Here is a 20,869-nt window from a genome sequence, read left to right as displayed (position 1 = left end):
GACCTGACTAAACAGACCGGTCTAAACAGACCGAGCTAAACAGACCGGACTAAACAGACCAGGCTAAACAGACCGGGTTAAACAGACCAGACTGAACAGACCTGACTAAACCGACCAGACTGAACAGACCAGGCTAAACAGACCGGTCTAAACAGACCGGGCTAAACAGACCGGGCTAAACAGACCGGGCTAAACAGACCAGACTAAACAGACCGGGATAAACTGACCGGGCTAAACATACCAGGCTAAACAGACCAGACGAAACAGACCAGGCTAAACAGACCAGACTAAACTGACCGGGCTAAACAGACCAGACTCAACAGACCAGACTAAACAGACCGGGCTAAACAGACCGGGCTAAACAGACCGGGCTAAACAGACCCGGCTAAACATACCAGACTGAACAGACCAGACTGAACTGACCGGGCTAAACAGACCGGGCTAAACAGACCAGACTCAACAGACCGGGCTAAACTGACCGGGCTAAACATACCAGACTAAACAGACCGGGCTAAACAGACCGGGCTAAACATACCAGACTAAACAGACAGGGCTAAACAGACCGGGCTAAACAGACCGGACTAAACAGGCCAGACTAAACAGACCGGGCTAAACAGACCGGGCTAAACAGACCGGGCTAACAGACCAGACTAAACAGACCAGGCTAAACAGACCGGGCTAAACAGACCTGACTAAACAAACCGTACTAAACAGACCGGGCTAATCTGACCCGGCTAAACAGACCAGACTAAACAGACCAGACTAAACAGACCAGGCTAAACAGACCGGGCTAAACAGACCAGACTAATCAGACCGGACTAAACAGACCGGGCTAAACAGACCAGACTACACAGACAGGGCTAAACAGACCGGGCTAAACAGACCGGGCTGAACAGACCGGGCTAAACAGAACAGACAAAACAGACCGGGCTAAACAGACCAGGCTAAACAGACCGGACTAAACAGACCAGACTACACAGACAGGGCTAAACAGACGGGGCTAAACAGACGGGGCTAAACAGACCGGACTAAACAGACCGGACTAAACAGACCGGACTAAACAGACCGGGCTAAACTGACCGGGCTAAACAGACCGGGCTAAACAGACCGGGCTAAACAGACCAGACTAAATAGACCGGGCTAAACAGACCGGGCTAAACAGACCAGACTCAACAGACCGGGCTAAACAGACCAGACCAAACAGACCGGGCTAAACAGACCGGGCTAAACAGACCGGGCTAAACAGACCGGTCTAAACTGACCGGGCTAAACAGACCAGACTAAACAGACCGGGCTAAACATACCAGGCTAAACAGACCAGACTAAACAGACCAGGCTAAACAGACCAGACTAAACTGACCGGGCTAAACAGACCAGACTCAACAGACCAGACTAAACAGACCGGGCTAAACAGACCGGGCGAAACAGACCAGACTCAACTGACCGGGCTAAACATACCAGACTAAACAGACCAGACTAAACAGACCGGGCTAAACAGACCGGGCTAAACAGACCAGGCTAAACAGACCGGGCTAAACAGATCAGACTAAACAGACCGGGCTCAACTGACCGGGCTAAACATACCAGACTAAACAGACCAGACTAAACAGACCAGACTAAACTTACCGGGCTAAACAGACCGGGCTAAACAGACCGGGCTAAACAGACCGGGCTCAACAGACCGGGCTAAACAGACCGGATTAAACAGACCGGGCTCAACTGACCGGGCTAAACAGACCAGACTAAACAGACCAGATTAAACAGACCAGACTAAACAGACCGGGCTAAACAGACCGGGCTAAACAGACCAGACTAAACAGACCGGACTAAACAGACCGGGCTCAACTGACCGGGCTAAACATACCAGACTAAACAGACCAGACTAAACTTACCGGGCTAAACAGACCAGACTAAACAGACCGGACTAAACAGACCGGGCTCAACAGACCGGGCTAAACAGACCAGACTAAACAGACCGGGCAAAACAGACCATACTAAACAGACCGGGCTAAACAGACCCGGCTAAACAGACCGGGCTAAACAGACCAGACGAAACAGACCGGGCTAAACTGACCGGGCTAAACATACCAGGCTAAACAGACCAGACTAAACAGACCGGGCTAAACAGACCAGACTAAACAGACCGGGCTCAACAGACCGGGCTCAACAGACCAGGCTAAACAGACCGGGCTAAACAGACCGGGCTAAACAGACCAGACTAAACAGACCGGGCTAAACAGACCGGGCTAAACAAACCGGGCTGACAGACCAGACAAAACAGACCGGGCTAAACAGACCAGACTCAACAGACCTGGCTAAACAGACCAGGCTAACCAAACCGGGCTAAACAGACCGGGCTAAACAGACCGGATTAAACAGACCAGGCTAAACAGACCGGGCTAAACAGACCAGGCTAAACAGACCAGACTAAACAGACCGGGAGAAACAGACCAGACTAAACAGACCGGGCTAAACAGACCGGACTAAACAGACCGGGCTAAACAGACCGGGCTAAACAGACCGGCCTAAACATACCAGACTAAACAGACCAGGCTAAACAGACCGGGGTAAACAGACCGGGCTAAACAGACCGGGCTAAACAGACCGGGCTAAACAGACCAGACTAAACAGACCAGGCTAAACAGACCGGGGTAAACAGACCCGACTAAACAGACCAGACTAAACAGGCCGGGCTAAACAGACCGGGCTAAACAGACCAGACTAAACAGACCAGGCTAAACAGACCGGGGTAAACAGACCCGACTAAACAGACCGGGCTAAACAGACCAGACTAAACAGACCGGGCTAAACAGACCGGGCTAAACAGACCAGATGCAACAGACCAGACTAAACAGACCGGGCTAAACAGACCGGGCTAAACAGACCGGGCTAAACAGACCAGACTAAACAGACCGGGCTAAACAGACCGGACTAAACAGACCGGACTAAACAGACCGGGCTAAACAGACCGGGCTAAACAGACCAGACTAAACAGACCAGGCTAAACAGACCAGACTAAACAGACCAGACTCAACAGACACGGCTAAACAGACACGGCTAAACAGACCAGACTAAACAGACCAGGCTAAACATACCAGGCTAAACAGACCAGACTAAACAGACCGGGCTAAACAGACCGGGCTAAATAGTCCAGACTAAACAGACCGGGCTAAACAGACCCGGCTAAACAGACCAGACTAAACAGACCGGGCTGAACAGACCGAACGAAACAGACCAGACTCAACAGACCGGGCTAAACAGACCGGGCTAAACTGACCAGGCTAAACAGACCAGACTAAACAGACAAGACGAAACAGACTGGGCTAAACTGACCAGGCTAAACAGACCGGGCTAAACAGGCCAGACTAAACAGACCAGACTAAACAGACCGGGCTAAACAGACCCGGCTAAAAAGACCGGGCTAAACAGACCGGGCTAAACAGACCGGGCTAAACAGACCCGGCTAAAAAGACCGGGCTAAACAGACCGGGCTAAACAGACCGGGCTAAACGGACCGGGCTAAACAGACCGGGCTAAACGGACCGGGCTAAACAGACCAGGCTAAACAGACCAGAGTAAACAGACCGGACTAAACAGACCGGGCTCAACAGACCAGACTAAACAGACCAGACTAAACAGACCAGACTAAACAGACCGGACTAAACAGACCAGGCTAAACAGACCGGACTAAACAGACCGGACTAAACAGACCAGGCTAAACAGACCAGACTAAACAGACCAGACTAAACAGACCGGGCTAAACATACCAGGCTAAACAGACCAGACTAAACAGACCAGGCTAAACAGACCAGACGAAACAGACCGGGCTAAACAGACCGGGCTAAACAGACCAGGCTAAACAGACCAGGCTAAACAGACCAGACTAAACAGACCGGGCTAAACAGACCGGGCTAAACAGACCGGACTAAACAGACCGGACTAAACAGACCGGGCTCAACAGACCGTGCTAAACAGACCAGGCTAAACAGACCGGGCTAAACAGACCGGGCTAAACAGACCCGGCTAAACAGACCCGGCTAAACAGACCGGGCTAAACATACCAGGCTAAACAGACCGGGCTAAACAGACCAGACTAAACAGACCGGGCTAAACAGACCGGGCTAAACAAACCAGACTAAACAGACCGGGCTAAACAGACCGGGCTAAACAGACTAGAATAAACAGACCAGACTAAACAGACCTGGCTGAACAGACCGAACCACACAGACCAGACTAAACAGACCGGGCTAAACAGACCAGGCTAAACAGACCGGACTAAACAGACCAGACTAATCTGACCGGGCTAAACAGTCCGGGCTAAACAGTCCGGGCTAAACAGACCGTGCTAAACAAACCGGGCTGAACAGACCAGACTAAACAGACCGGGCTAAACAGACCGGGCTAAACAGACCAGGCTAAACAAACCGGGCTAAACAGACCAGACTAAACAAACCGGGCTAAACAGACCAGACTAAACAGACCGGGCTAAACAGACCGGGCTAAACAGACCAGGCTAAACAGACCGGATTAAACAGACCAGGCTAAACAGACCGGGCTAAACAGACAAGGCTAAACAGACCGGGAGAAACAGACCAGACTAAACACACCAGACTAAACAGACCGGGCTAAACAGACCGGGCAAAATAGACCGGACTAAACAGACCGGGCTAAATAGACCGGGTTAAACAGACCAGGCTAAACAGACCGGGCTAAACAGACCAGACGAAACAGACCGGGCTAAACAGACCCAGCTAAACAAACCGGGCTAAACCGACCGGGCTAAACAGACCAGACTAAACAGACCGGGCTAAACAGACCGGGCTAAACAGACCGGGCTAAACAGACCAGACGAAGCAGACCGGGCTAAACAGACCAGGCTAAACAGACCAGACTAAACAGACCGGGAGAAACAGACCAGACTAAACAGACCGGGCTAAACAGACCGGACTAAACAGACCGGGCTAAACAGACCGGGCTAAACAGACCGGCCTAAACATACCAGACTAAACAGACCAGGCTAAACAGACCGGGGTAAACAGACCCGACTAAACAGACCGGGCTAAACAGACCGGGCTAAACAGACCGGGCTAAACAGACCAGACTAAACAGACCAGGCTAAACAGACCGGGGTAAACAGACCCGACTAAACAGACCAGACTAAACAGACCGGGCTAAACAGACCGGGCTAAACAGACCAGACTAAACAGACCAGGCTAAACAGACCGGGGTAAACAGACCCGACTAAACAGACCGGGCTAAACAGACCAGACTAAACAGACCGGGCTAAACAGACCGGGCTAAACAGACCGGGCTAAACAGACCAGATGCAACAGACCAGACTAAACAGACCGGGCTAAACAGACCGGGCTAAACAGACCGGGCTAAACAGACCGGACTAAACAGACCGGACTAAACATACCAGGCTAAACAGACCAGACTAAACAGACCAGGCTAAACAGACCAGACTAAACAGACCAGACTCAACAGACACGGCTAAACAGACACGGCTAAACAGACCAGACTAAACAGACCAGGCTAAACATACCAGGCTAAACAGACCAGACTAAACAGACCGGGCTAAACAGACCGGGCTAAATAGTCCAGACTAAACAGACCGGGCTAAACAGACCCGGCTAAACAGACCAGACTAAACAGACCGGGCTGAACAGACCGAACGAAACAGACCAGACTCAACAGACCGGGCTAAACAGACCGGGCTAAACTGACCAGGCTAAACAGACCAGACTAAACAGACAAGACGAAACAGACTGGGCTAAACTGACCAGGCTAAACAGACCGGGCTAAACAGGCCAGACTAAACAGACCAGACTAAACAGACCGGGCTAAACAGACCCGGCTAAAAAGACCGGGCTAAACAGACCGGGCTAAACAGACCGGGCTAAACAGACCCGGCTAAAAAGACCGGGCTAAACAGACCGGGCTAAACAGACCGGGCTAAACGGACCGGGCTAAACAGACCGGGCTAAACGGACCGGGCTAAACAGACCAGGCTAAACAGACCAGAGTAAACAGACCGGACTAAACAGACCGGGCTCAACAGACCAGACTAAACAGACCAGACTAAACAGACCAGACTAAACAGACCAGACTAAACAGACCGGACTAAACAGACCAGGCTAAACAGACCGGACTAAACAGACCGGACTAAACAGACCAGGCTAAACAGACCAGACTAAACAGACCAGACTAAACAGACCGGGCTAAACATACCAGGCTAAACAGACCAGACTAAACAGACCAGACGAAACAGACCGGGCTAAACAGACCGGGCTAAACAGACCGGGCTAAACAGACCAGGCTAAACAGACCAGGCTAAACAGACCAGACTAAACAGACAGGGCTAAACAGACCGGGCTAAACAGACCGGACTAAACAGACCGGACTAAACAGACCGGGCTCAACAGACCGGGCTAAACAGACCAGGCTAAACAGACCGGGCTAAACAGACCGGGCTCAACAGACCAGGCTAAACAGACCGGGCTAAACAGACCCGGCTAAACAGACCCGGCTAAACAGACCGGGCTAAACATACCAGGCTAAACAGACCGGGCTAAACAGACCAGACTAAACAGACCGGGCTAAACAGACCGGGCTAAACAAACCAGACTAAACAGACCGGGCTAAACAGACCGGGCTAAACAGACCAGACTAAACAGACCGGGCTAAACAGACCGGGCTAAACAGACCAGATGCAACAGACCAGACTAAACAGACCGGGCTAAACAGACCGGGCTAAACAGACCGGGCTAAACAGACCAGACTAAACAGACCGGGCTAAACAGACCGGACTAAACAGACCGGGCAAAACAGACCGGGCTAAACAGACCGGACTAAACAGACCGGGCAAAACAGACCGGGCTAAACAGACCAGACTAAACAGACCAGGCTAAACAGACCAGACTAAACAGACCAGACTCAACAGACCAGACTCAACAGACACGGCTAAACAGACCAGACTAAACAGACCAGGCTAAACATACCAGGCTAAACAGACCGGACTAAACAGACCGGGCTAAATAGTCCAGACTAAACAGACCGGGCTAAACAGACCCGGCTAAACAGACCCGGCTAAACAGACCGGGCTAAACAGACCTGACTAAACAGACCGGGCTAAACAGACCAGACTCAACAGACCGGGCTAAACTGACCAGGCTAAACAGACCAGACTAAACAGACAAGACGAAACAGACCGGGCTAAACTGACCAGGCTAAACAGGCCAGACTAAACAGACCAGACTAAACAGACCGGGGTAAACAGACCCGGCTAAAAAGACCGGGCTAAACAGACCGGGCTAAACAGAGCAGACTCAACAGACCAGACTAAACAGACCGGGATAAACAGACCAGACTAAACAGACAAGACTAAACAGACAAGACGAAACAGACCGGGCTAAACAGACCGGACTAAACAGACCAGGCTAAACAGACCGGGATAAACAGACCAGACTAAACAGACCAGACTAAACAGACCCGGCTAAACAGACCGGACTAAACAGACTGGGCTAAACAGACCAGGCTAAACAGACCAGGCTAAACAGACCGGGCTAAACAGACCGGGCTAAACAGACCAGACTCAACAGACCAGACTCAACAGACCGGGCTAAACAGACTGGGCTAAACACACCCGGCTAAACAGACCGTGCTAAACAGACCGGGCTAAACAGTCCCGGCTAAACAGACCGGGCGAAACAGACCGGGCTAAACAGACCGGGCTAAACAGACCAGACTAAACAGACCGGGCTAAACAGACCGGGCTAAACAGACCAGACTCAACAGACCGGGCTAAACAGACCCGGCTAAAAAGACCGGGCTAAACAGACCGGGCTAAACAGAGCAGACTCAACAGACCAGACTAAACAGACCGGGATAAACAGACCAGACTAAACAGACAAGACTAAACAGACAAGACGAAACAGACCGGGCTAAACAGACCGGACTAAACAGACCAGGCTAAACAGACCGGGATAAACAGACCAGACTAAACAGACCAGACTAAACAGACCCGGCTAAACAGACCGGACTAAACAGACTGGGCTAAACAGACCAGGCTAAACAGACCAGGCTAAACAGACCGGGCTAAACAGACCGGGCTAAACAGACCAGACTCAACAGACCAGACTCAACAGACCGGGCTAAACAGACTGGGCTAAACACACCCGGCTAAATAGACCGTGCTAAACAGACCGGGCTAAACAGTCCCGGCTAAACAGACCGGGCGAAACAGACCGGGCTAAACAGACCGGGCTAAACAGACCAGACTAAACAGACCGGGCTAAACAGACCGGGCTAAACAGACCGGGCTGAACAGACCGAACCAAACAGACCAGACTAAACAGACCGGGCTAAACAGACCGGGCTAAACAGACCAGTCTAAACAAACCGGGCTCAACAGACCGGGCTAAACAGACCGGGCTAAACAGACCGGGCTAGACAGACCAGACTAAACAGACCGGGCTAAACAGACCAGGCTAAACAGACCAGACTAAACAGACCAGACTAAACAGACCGGTCTAAACAGACCGTACTAAAAAGACCAGGCTAAACAGTCCGGGCTAAACCGACCAGACTAAACCGACCAGACTGAACAGACCTGACTAAACAGACCGGTCTAAACAGACCGAGCTAAACAGACCGGACTAAACAGACCAGGCTAAACAGACCGGGCTAAACAGACCAGACTAAACAGACCGGGCTAAACAGACCGGGCGAAACAGTCCAGGCTAAACAGACCGGACTCAACAGACCAGGCTAAACAGACCGGGCTAAACAGACCGGGCTAAACAGACCAGTCTAAACAGACCGGGCTCAACAGACCAGACTAAACAGACTGGGCTAAACATACCAGGCTAAACAGACCGGGCTAAACAGACCAGTCTAAACAGACCGGGCTCAACAGACCAGGCTAAACAGACCGTGCTAAACAGACCGGGCTAAACAGACCGGGCTAAACAGACCGGGCTAAACAGACCAGGCTAGACAGACCAGACTAAACAGACCGAGCTAAACAGACCGGACTAAACAGACCGGGCTAAACAGACCGGGCTAAACCGACCAGACTAAACCGACCAGACTGAACAGACCTGACTAAACAGACCGGTCTAAACAGACCGAGCTAAACAGACCGGACTAAACAGACCAGGCTAAACAGACCGGGTTAAACAGACCAGACTGAACAGACCTGACTAAACCGACCAGACTGAACAGACCAGGCTAAACAGACCGGTCTAAACAGACCGGGCTAAACAGACCGGGCTAAACAGACCGGGCTAAACAGACCGGGCTAACAGACCAGCCAAAGTGATCGTACGGCTGTACAGGACATTGGTCGGCCACTTGGAATATTGCGTGCAATTCTGGTCTCCTTCCTATTGGAAAGATGTTGTGAAACTTGAAAGAGTTCAGAAAAGATTTACAAGGATGAACAAAGAGACCTTGGAGTGCAGGTTCATAGCTCCTCGAAAGTGGAGTCGCAGGTAGATAGGTTAGTGAAGAAGGTGTTTGGTATGCTTTCCTTTATTGGTCAAAGTATTGAGTACAGGAAGCGGCAGAGACAGGCGACTATAAATGCCGGAAGAAACAGCACAGAAGCGCTTCACAGGAGGCTCCCAAGCACTGAGGATGTCACCTCGACAGGGGACGAAACGTCTGCAACACAAATTCCCAGCTCGGCGAACAGAACCACAACAACGAGCACCCGAGCTACAAATCTTCTCCCAAACTTTGAGTACAGGAGTTGGGAGGTCATGTTGCGGCTGTACAGGACATTGGTTAGGTCACTGTTGGAATATTGTGCGCAATTCTGGTCTCCTTCATATTGGAAAGATGTTGTGAAACTTGAAAGGGTTCAGAAAAGATTTACAAGGATGTTGCCAGGGTTGGAGGATTTGAGTCATAGGGAGAGGCTGAACAGGCTGGGGCTGTTTTCCCTGGAGCGTCGGAGGCTGAGGGGTGACCTTATAGAAGTTTATAAAATCACGAGGGGCATGGATAGGGTGAATAGACGAGGTCTGGGGTGGGGGAGTCCAGAACGAGAGGGCATAGGTTTCGTGTGAGAGGGGAAAGATATAAAAGAGACCTAAGGGGCAACTTTTTCACACAGAGGGTGGTACGTGTATGGAATGAGCTGCCAGAGGAAGTGGTGGAGGCTGGTACAATTGCAACATTTAAGAGGCATCTGGGTGGAGATTTGAATAGGAAGGGTTTGGAGGGATATGGGCCAGATGATGGGAAATGGGACTAGATTAGGTTAGGATATTTGGTCAGCCTGGACAAGTTGGCCGAAGGGTCTGTTTCTGTGCTGTACATCTCAAAGACTCTGAGTGTGACACACTGTCCCTTCACAGAGTATCCCACCCAGACCCATTTCTCTATACTTACCCCTGACTAATGCACCTTACCTATAGGTCCCTGAACACAACGGGCAATGTAGCATGGCCAATTCACCTGACCTGCACATTTTTGGACTGTGGGAGGAAACCGGAGCACCCGGAGGAAACCCACGCAGACACGGGGAGAACGTGCAAACTCCACACAGTCAGTCACCCGAGACGGGAATTGCCTGGTGCTGTGAGACAGCAGTGCTACCTGCTAAGCCACTGTGCCACCCCGAAATTTTATCAGTTCACCGTGGATTCCATGTGACTTCATCGTTTGTATCAGCCTGCTATGTCAAAGGCCTCCCTAAAATCCATTTAGACAACATCTACTGCCCTGCCCTCTTTGTCACTTCCTCAAAAAACTCAAACACGTTTGTGACACATGACCTTCCCTGCACAAGACCATGCAGCCTATCACTAATAAATCCATATTTTTCCAAGTGTGAGTAAATCCTATCCCTTAGAAACTTGTCCAATAATTTCCCTACCGTTGACATACGGTTCACTGGTCTTTCCCAGATTATCCCTGTTGTCCTTCTTATAACAATGTTGGCAATTCTCCAGTCCTCTGAATCCTTTCCTATGAGTAGAGAAGGATATAAGTATTTCATACAAGGCCCTAGCAATTTCTTCACTTGCCTCCCTTAGCATTCTTGGATGGATCCCATCAAGTCCTGAGAACTAGTCTACCTTAATGCTTTTTAAAACACCTAACACCTCCTCTTTTTTTATATTGGTATGCCCTGGATATTAACATACCCCTCTTGAGACTCACCACTAAGGTCCTTCACTGATGTGACTATCAATACAAAGTGATCATCAGCCCCATGCAGAAATTCCCTCCCTTGTCCTTGAGTGGATCTATCCCTCCCCTAGCTACCCTCTTGCCCATTGTATATGTATAAAATGCCTTGGGATTTCCCATAATCCTATTTGCCTGTATGGCCCCTCGTAGCCTCCTAACCCCTTGTCGAGTCCTTTCCTCCTATATTCGTATTAGCTGAGGGCTCTGCCTACAGTTTCTTAAATCAGTTGTATGTTTCCTTTTCCTTTTTGACTAAGTTCTCAATTTCTTTTGTCATCCAAGGTTCCGGAATCTTGCCATCCTTATCCTTCATTTCTAGCCGGAACTGAACTCTACAAACTGGCCTTGAGAAAGTTCCCACACGTCAGATTTGGATTTATCCTCCGACAGCTGCCCCAATCTCTATTCCCCATATCCTGCCTAATATTGCGGTGGTTAGCCTTCCTCCAATGTCGTGCCTTCCCCCAGTTTAGTACTTTCTCCCAAGGTCTACTCTTATCCTTGTCTCTCTGTAAGTTCAAACGCTGTTCCCGTAATGCTCCCTCACTGAAGCTTCAGTCACCTGGTCAGGCTTCGTCCCCAATACCAGGCCGAGTATGGTCCCTTCCCTCGCTGGAGTATCTTCATACTGTTTCAAAAAAAACCCATCAAGGATGCACCGAAGAAACTCCCCCCTCCATCCAAACCCCTGGCACTAAGGGAGCTCCAGTCAATGTAGGGGAAGTTAAAATCTTCCATCACAACAACCCCGTTGCTTTCAATTTTTTTCCATAACCTGTCCACATTTCCTCCATCTTCCCCTGGCCGTGGGGAGGCCTATAGTACCATCCCTGCAACATTCCCTGAACTCTATCCATATGGCCTCAATTGGTGGGCCCTCCGGTATCCGCACTCTGTATAGTTGGCGGGAAATTCTCTCTAATCCGTAGTGCCACTCCCCAACTTCCTCTACATCCCTCTCTATCTCACCTGAAACATCGAAATCCTGGAATAAGGTTGGAATATTACAGTGATTAAAATCAGCAGAGAAGGACCTGGAGAAGCATAAGGCAGAAAAAGCCAAGTCACCCTCAGGAACTATGACCTCCAGCCTCAGGGTTATCCACTCTCCACGCCAATACAGCTTTTAACATACTGCACAATCTGGAGCTGTTCCATCAGGTTACAAATGAACAAAAGTGATAGCACTATCCCTGAGCAGAGGCCAGAGACTCTAACATCAGTCAGCGCTTGCAATCTGTGACTGGGTGCAGGATAGACATTTCCAGACTTGTGTGAGCCCTGAGGGAGGCTATCACCAAAGTTTACATTGATAGAATTTATAGATTCCCTACATGTGTGGAAACAGGCCCTTCAGGGTAAAAACAATGACTGCAGATGCTGGAAACCAGAGTCTAGATTAGACTGGTGCTGGAAAAGTACAGCAGGTCAGGCAGTATCTGAGAAGCAGGACAACGTCAATTTTCCTGCTCCTTGGATGCTGTCTGACCTGCTGTGCTTTTCCAGCACCACTCTAATCTAAACAGGCCCTTCAGCCCAACAAGTCCACACCGACCCTCCAAAGAGTAACCCACCCAGACCCATTCCCCTACCCTATTACTCTACATGTACCCTGACTAATGCACCCAACCTCCACATCCCTGAACAGTATGGGGCAATTTAGCATGGCCAATTCACCCTAACCTGCACATCTTCAGACCATGGGAGGAAACCGGAGCACCTTGAGGAAACCCACACAGACACGGGGAGACCGTGCAAACACCGCACAGACAGTCACCGAAGGCTGGAATCGAACCTGGGTTCCTGTGAGGCACATTCTCTTCATCACACTGTGTGTTTACAGAAAACTGTCTCGACTTGAATTGCCCTTGACTCATTTTCATTGCACATTAAGGAGTCAATCACCAAGATTTCCTTGGTTTTAATAAAGCAGGTTGTTAGCAGTTAGCGCTGAGATGAATTCTCCAGGTGTTGGTGTCCAGTGTTAACTTTTAGGTTGTCTCATGTCTCAGTGAGGATTGGCCCTCACTCCTCCCAGAGTCACCACTGAAGTTACAATTTAATAAATCGTCTGAAAATCCCAGTTTTCTCCTGACTGAGAAACCCAAATTATAATAAAAAAAACTGTTTATTCCAACCCAGCTGAACTTTACCAAGAGTGGGATTCCTGTTCAGTTTCTGAGTGGAGTAAAGAGTGTAATGTTGGCCCAGCTGAAGGTACCCAGGGAAACTGGGGACTGCCTGAGACCTGTTGAGGCTGTGCCTCAGAAATACTCAGTGTGCTGGCCGTCGGTCTGAGCCCAGCACCTCCCTCTGTCGTTTACAATCCCCTACTCTCCTCAACAACCTGGCCTTCCATTAGAAAGTGGGTCACTCCAACCCTGCTGCCTGCTGGATACCACCAGCATTTGTGTTTCTCAGCCGCGTGAAGTTTCTGTCCGCTCTGTGTTCAGTCTCAAACTCGGCCCAGCAGACTCTGTACACCTGTCCCTCACTACCACCCTTGCCATGAAACAGCCCCTCTCCTCTCCAGTGACAAAGTCCACATTGCAGCTGCAGACTGGGCTCAGTAAGAGCTTATCGCCATCCTCCCTTCCCAACAGGGAGCTGTGCTGATAGACATCCTGCCTGGGTGAGCTGGCAGATTGAACCCACTCCATCAAATGTCACCTCAGTTCCCTGACAATCCAGTCCACTGTAAACCTGGATCTTGGTTTCAGCTTCGAAGCCTGGAGCTGACGGTCCCAGCTCATAAGCAACTACTCGGACAGATTTCCAAATCTCTCCAAGGTCAGGGCCCTTTTCTGAGAGGGAGATCCTGCTGAGAGCACATCTCCCCAGCAGGAGCCCACTTCTGCTTTCCTGTAACATTGTACATCTGCCCGTTGTGAGTCAGTCTGAATGTTGGTGTATCCATTTGGGACACTGTTGTTACTGGCAGAGTTTGATTAGTCTTACCTGATCCCTATTTCACTCCGATAACGACAAGACTATAAATAGTATAGAGACAGCCTATAGTGTGCTGGGAATAGTGTGAACAGCATTTTGAGGTTGACTCCACATTCAAACTGTCCAGATCATTGAGTTAAAAATCACACAATTCCTTCCTTTATTGGTCAGAGTATTGAGTACAGGAGTTGGGAGGTCATGTTGCGGCTGTACAGGACATTGGTTAGGCTACTTTTGAAATATTGCGTGCAATTCTGGTCTCCTTCCTATCGGGAAGATGTGAAACTTGAAAGGGTTCAGAAAAGATTTACAAGGATGTTGCCAGGGTTGGAGGATTTGAGCTATAGGGAGAGATTGAATAAACTAGGGCTGTTTTCCCTTGAGGGTCAGAGGCTGAGGGGTGACCTTATAGAGGTTTATAAAATCATGGGGGGGGGGCATGGATGGGGTAAATACATAAAGTTCATTGATGCGTGGATGGAGGGGGATGAAAGTAAGGCCTTTGCTGAGGACTGATCGTTCGTCCTCAGTGAGGGGGGAGATCTTGGGGGGATGGTGAAAACTCGACGGGGCTGGGAGCTGGGATCTGTGGGTGTGGAGCTGGGGATAGGGGCGGAGCCTGTAACTGGAGTGGGTGGGGGGAATGGGGGTGGAGTCATGAGCAGGGGTAGTGTTCCCCTCAGGGTTCTGGGGGGGGGCGGGGCTGGTGACAGTGGGATCTCTGGGTTGCATGTCAGCAGAATGCAGGTGAGTGGCGCTGGTGGGGGAGGAAGTAGTGGTGAACACGGCAGTGGGGGGGGGGGGGGGGGGAAGTCCTGATCCTGATGAAGGGCTTTTGCCCGAAACGTCAGTTTTCCTGCTCCTCAGATGCTGCCTGACCTGCCGTGCTTTTCCAGCACCACTCTGATCTAAACTCTGGTTTCCAGCATCTGCAGGCCTCACTTTTGCCTCAATATATAAAGTCTTTTCCCTGGGGTGGGGAAGTCCAGAACTAGAGGGCATAGGTTTAGGGTGAGAGGGGAAAGATATAAAAGAGACCTAAGGGGCAACTTTTTCACGCAGAGGGTGGTACGTGTTTGGAATGAGCTGCCAGAGGATGTGGTGGAGGCTGGTACAATTGCAACATTTAAGAGGCATTTGGATGGGTATATGAATAGGAAGGGTTTGGAGGGATATGGGCCGGGTGCTGGCAGGTGGGACTAGATTGGGTTGGGATATCTGGTCAGCATGGACAGGTTGGACCGAAGGGTCTGTTTCTATGCTGTATATCTCTATGACTCTATGACTATCTAAATCTCCGAACTTCTTTTAAGTCACATTCTCGAGATAACTTAAGATTTTATAAAACAAAAGGTGACCTCTCCACTCAGACAATGCATTAAAGGTGTGAGGTCAGAGTCTGTCTGTATCCTAATCTTGAGTCAGACTGGTTTTATTTCTGAAGTAAGGATTTATAAAATGTTATATGGATTGACTGCCTGCAGATTGTGTGCTTTTTGAGCAAAAACAGAATGTACTTGCAAATACAATCCTGCAAATGCAAATTCACCCCAAACTTATATGTGTGTGCGGGAGAGAGAGGATGTGTGAGTGCATGTGAGAGAGTGTGTGGTTGTGTATGTGTAAGCTTGGTAAAGTATGTGTGAGAATGATATGGGGTATAAGCCTGTGAGAGGGTGTGTGCGTGGGTGTGAATGTGGCGAGTGTATGTGTGTGTGTCTGAGAGAGCGTGTGTGAGAGAGAGGGTCTGTGTGAGGGTGATTGTGTGAAAGGGAGTGTGCACTAATGTATGAGTGTGTGTGTGTGTGTGAAGTATTAAGTGTGTGTATAGTGTAGTGGGGTCACCTGTAGTGTGCCATGAACCCAAGACCCCCAGTTGAGGCCATCCTCATGGGTGCCGAACTTGGTTTTTTTCTCTGCTCGGCGACTTGTTGCATATCCAGAACTCTGCCTTGGAGGATGGTCAGCTGAAGATCCAAGGCTGAATGTCCTTGACTGCTGAAGTGTTCCCTGACTGGAAGGGAACATCGCTGTCTGGCGATTGTTGCACTGTGTCCATTCATTCGTTGTTGTAGCATCTGCTTGATCTCGCCAACGTACCAGGCATTGGGGCATCTTTGCCTGCAGCGTATGAGATAGACAATATTGGCCGAGTCTCATGTATACCTACCACACACATGGTGGGTGGGGTCCCCGTGTGTAATGGTAATATCCATGTCAACACTCTGACACATCTTGCAGTGGTTGCCAGGACAGGGTTGTATGGTGTTGTGTTTGATGTTGTCCTAAGGCCGGGCAGTTTGCTGCAAACAATGGCAATTGTTTAAAGGCAAAAAGTGGAGGTATAGGGAAGAACTTGGAGAGGTGCATGTCCTCATCGATAATGTCTTGCAGGCTGCAACGAACATGGCGAAGAGTAGTTTCTCTGCCCTCAGGAAGTAGTAGACGATAAAGGGTGCCCTATCGGTCATATCCCATGTCTGTCTCCTGAGGAGACCATTACAGTTTCTCGCTGTGGCATGTTGGAACTGGCAATCGATGAGTTGAGCATTGTCTCCTGTTCTTAATAGGGCGTCCTTCAGCACCTTCAGGTGTCCATTCTGTTCCTCCTTAGCTGAGCAGATCCTATGTATGTGTAGAGCTTGTCTGTAGGGGATGGCTGTTTTAATATGTTTAGGGTGGAAGCTAGAGAAGTGCAGCATCACGAGGTTATCCGTGGGCTTGCAGTAGAGTGAGGTACTGAGATTGGGATACAAACAGACTCTAACCTCACACCTTTAATGCATTGTCTGAGCTGAGATGTCACTCTAGGTTTGTTCAATATATCATTTCATTTGCATGACACAGAGATCTTTTACTATAAATTCTGTGTCTTATGCTCCTGCTCCTGCTCTACTTGATGAAGAAGCGGCACTCCGAAAGCTAGTGTGCTTCCAAATAAACCTGTTGCACTCTAACCTGGTGTTGTATGGTTTTTAACTCTCTACATCCTAGTCCAACAGACTCCTCCACATCCTTGAGAACAGGCAGTGTTGTCAGCAGTGCTATCCCCTGAAAGCACCATGTTAATTTTCATGTGTACCCTGGTAATACCCACTCATCTCCACCACTCTCCCGTTCCCCACGGTTACTGAATTATCAGATTGCTTATCCCACATCAGACACTGGTGGGGCTGAAATTGCCTCTGCTTAAACAATGGGCAGACTGAAATCATCGTGCAGGTGTAGGTCCAAGCTCTTCTCGCTCACAATTGTACCAACTGGTCGGCCTGGAAACTGTCTGATGTGAAACCAGTCTGGTCACCACTTCAGTCACAGTCTCCGAACTGCACAGGAGCTCCTGACTTTACTCACATAATCTATACAGCCACTAAACTCCTACTCCCCAATACCACACCACTTTGCTCCATCTCTGCTCAACTCTTACTAAAGGCTCACCCATGTTTTTTTTTGTTTCAAGACTGGGTGATTCCAGAGCACTCCTCATTGCTCATCCACACGACAAACAGTGCTGCTTAGCTTAGCAAGATTTTGCCCCCTGAACATCCTGTTTATGGGGTGAGTCCAGTTGAGTTTCTGGTTATTGGTAACCCCAGGGATGTTAATAGTGGGGGATTCAGTGATGGTAACACCATTGACTTTGAAAATGAGATATTGACACTCTCTCTAGTTGGAGATGGTTGTTACATGGTATTTGTGTGGTGTGAATGTTGCTGGTCACTAATCAAGCCTGACTGTTGACCAGGTCTTGCTGCAAATGGAAGGAGAGTGTTTCAATATCTGAAGGATTTATTTTCTGTATTTACAGTTGCTTGGATTGATCCTGTCAATGTACCTGTGCAAGAATGTGGAACAAGAAGACTATCTCAAAGTCCCTAAGTACTGACATACCTGAGCTGCTCTCTGTCCTCCCGCCAATGGCACATCCAGTTGTGTACGGGATACATCAGTGTCCAATCATAATCCAATGGATTCGCTGAATTTATGTATTTGCTTCACTGCTTGCCAACTCTGCCTTATAAATCGAAGCACTTTCGTTCTAAACTGTTGATCAGTATACATTTTGTAAAGATAACGTTTTCTACTTTACAGAACTTTTCGCATGGTATCTTCTTAAGGAGCTGCTGTCATCATGATATGAGCATTAAAATGATGATTACCCCCAAGGTTTTGTTAAGAGTCTGTATGAGAAAGCTGGGGCTAGAGTGATGGGGCGTGCCTTTGGCATGTGTGCGATACGATGTAAAACTGATTCCTACTCCAGTCAGAGGGAAGGCCTGTTGAGCTGATGGCTCTGCTCCTCCCAGTTGGCCCCAATGAACCATTCTTCTGGAAAACACCAATTTTCTCTTGAAGTTTTTAAAGTGAGAATGTTGAATCATTACGTTGAAAATGTACCACAAACTGTAGGTCTGTTCAGATCTGCCAACCTCAGTAAATATGTTTCAAAAAACCAAAGTGATATGCTTTTATTATTTTCGATGAAGAGTGGATAAAATAGAATTTAATTCTGGTGCTTTATTTTCGAGGAGACTACTTGTATATTTATAAAGATTTATTTCTAACATGGTTGTGCACAGCATGTTCAAAGCCAATAATGAAAGGCAGGCTGCACGGAGCGTCAGTAAGTCTGCAGGCCCAGGTCCAAGGATACTGAGAGAAGGAAAATTGAAAATTGTGGCTGCACTTAACCATAATCTTAGAACAGACAGGAGCAATACTATACCATTGTTCAAAAAGATGATCAAAGATAAACTCAGGCCAGTCAGATTAATCTAGGTGACAAGAAACCTCTTAGAGGCATTAATTCAGGACAAAACTGACAGTTATGGAGAAAAATGCAGATTAGTTAAGAGGAAACAACACCATTATGTTAAGAACACTTGTTAACTAATTTGCTTGAGTTTTTGATGAGGTAACAGGATTATGTTATTGATGTAGTGTATGCGGACTTCCAAAAGACATTTAATTAGAAGTCAGTTACCGGTTAAAGCTGTTGTCCAAGGAATAAGGATGAAATTATTATGAAGTTGAAGGCGTGTACTGTACCTTTGAGAGAGTGAATGCTCTTTTGCACTGAGAGCTTACAAACACCTGTCATATGACTGACTAGCAGTCCCAGAGTGTACTGAAAAATTGAAAATATGTAAATTTGGGCTGTGAAATAGATACCTGAGTTGGTTGCTGCTTTGACAACCAATCAATTTAAATTATGTCCTACGATACTAAAACCCAATCGAGTTTGAATTTGTTGTTTTGCCAACATCAAACCAATGAGATGATCCGATGTTGGGGGTATAAAAAAGGCAGGCGTTTTGAAAGTCAGACAGAGCAACTGCCATTTGAAACACTATCAAAGGTACCTTTTCAAATGAAACATCTTCACAGTAAAAAGAAAGAAGACTACCCAGGGAACTCTGAAGCTGCAAGAAGAAAACACCGAAGATGACAGTTATCAAATGGTTTAGAAATTAAGTTGATGAATTTTAATGTGTTCTATTGGGACAGTATATTGTTATACAGTTGGAGGCGGGTAATAAGCAGATAAGAGAACAGTGAGGCTTAGATATGTGGATAGTTGTTGTTTAATATTCACTATTGGAGTTAAAGAATAAATTAATATTATTTTCTTCAAATAGTGGAATTTAGGAGTTCTCTGTCACTCATCCTTTAACAGATTAAAGGATGTTTCATTTAATTAACAGCGAGGTTCACTGCGGTGTCGTAACAATAGTGTGGATTTATAAGTGAATGAAGGACAAAAACAGACTTTTAATTGAATGATTATTTATGAAACTATAGAAAGATATTCAATTGGGTTCTCCAGGGCCTGGACTATTATTTTGCTTTAAATATTTTCACACACTAGACTCAGGTATACATGGCAAAATTTGCAAATGATCGAATAACTTGTATCATTGCATTGTAAACTATGAGGAAATAGTGATGGAAATGTGATCGATTTAAGGTAGAAAAACATCCCCCAGCTCCAGTTCCACCTCATCTCCCCCACCCACTCCCCCCCCCCCCCCCCCCTCCCACCCCAAGGAGAAACACCCTCTCAGTATCAATTCCATCTAGTCTTTCCAGGATCTTGGATGTCTTCATAAGATTCATTCTGCTCAATAGTGGTAGGTATAAGTCCAAACGGTTAGCCCTGTCAAATTAAGGGGCAGAATTCTCATGGGGGTGAACTGCAGCTGAAGATAGTTCCCCGGATGAAGGAGTTCAACTTTGTAGATGGATTTGAGAAGGAACAGGGCAAGCTGATTGGGAGCAGAGTGCTCTTATAGAAAGCTGAACTGAACACAAGATTGATTCTGTGTTGTAACTTATCTCTAAGTCTGTGAAGTCCACATTATATTGATTCCCTTTCCCAAACAAGGTTTTGGTTTGCCTCCTGTTTAACTTGGATCCACACCTATAGTGGTTCAGTTTTTTCAAACAGTCCAAACTTCGAAGTTTCCATTCAAACATTAAGCCTGGCCCAAGATCATTGGCTGAGTTCCCAATTTCAACTCAGATGCTTAGCTTGGTGCCAGTTTTTCAAATAAGCCACTTTATACAGCTCCGATTTCTCCAACGGACTGCAGCTTTGGTGAGCATCAAAATTGCTCAGCTTCTGTTGTGGTCTCTGACCCTCACTCGATATTACAAACCCAGACAGTGAGAGGATGTCAAAAAATCTGACTCTCATCACGTGCTAACAATTGCTCGC

General features: G+C 48.2%; 1 protein-coding gene across 3 annotated transcripts in view; it reads left to right on the top strand.

The window, feature by feature from the left end:
* LOC140493434 (CD82 antigen-like) overlaps nucleotides 1-18,609 on the top strand; it is a 173,363-nt gene extending 154,754 nt beyond the window's left edge. For all 3 annotated transcript variants that reach the window (XM_072591864.1, XM_072591865.1, XM_072591866.1), the window contains exon 9: nucleotides 17,960-18,609. In XM_072591864.1, the coding sequence (XP_072447965.1) occupies nucleotides 17,960-18,037 (78 nt within the window). In that variant the 3' untranslated portion in view covers nucleotides 18,038-18,609. The remainder of the gene's footprint in view (nucleotides 1-17,959) is intronic.
* The last annotated feature ends 2,260 nt before the right edge of the window (nucleotides 18,610-20,869 follow it).

This window comes from Chiloscyllium punctatum, chromosome 22 (assembly GCF_047496795.1).
Source record: "Chiloscyllium punctatum isolate Juve2018m chromosome 22, sChiPun1.3, whole genome shotgun sequence".
Taxonomy (NCBI): domain Eukaryota; kingdom Metazoa; phylum Chordata; class Chondrichthyes; order Orectolobiformes; family Hemiscylliidae; genus Chiloscyllium; species Chiloscyllium punctatum.
The sequence above is the reverse complement of the archived record's forward strand: the minus strand, read 5'-3'. Positions and strand labels throughout refer to the sequence as shown.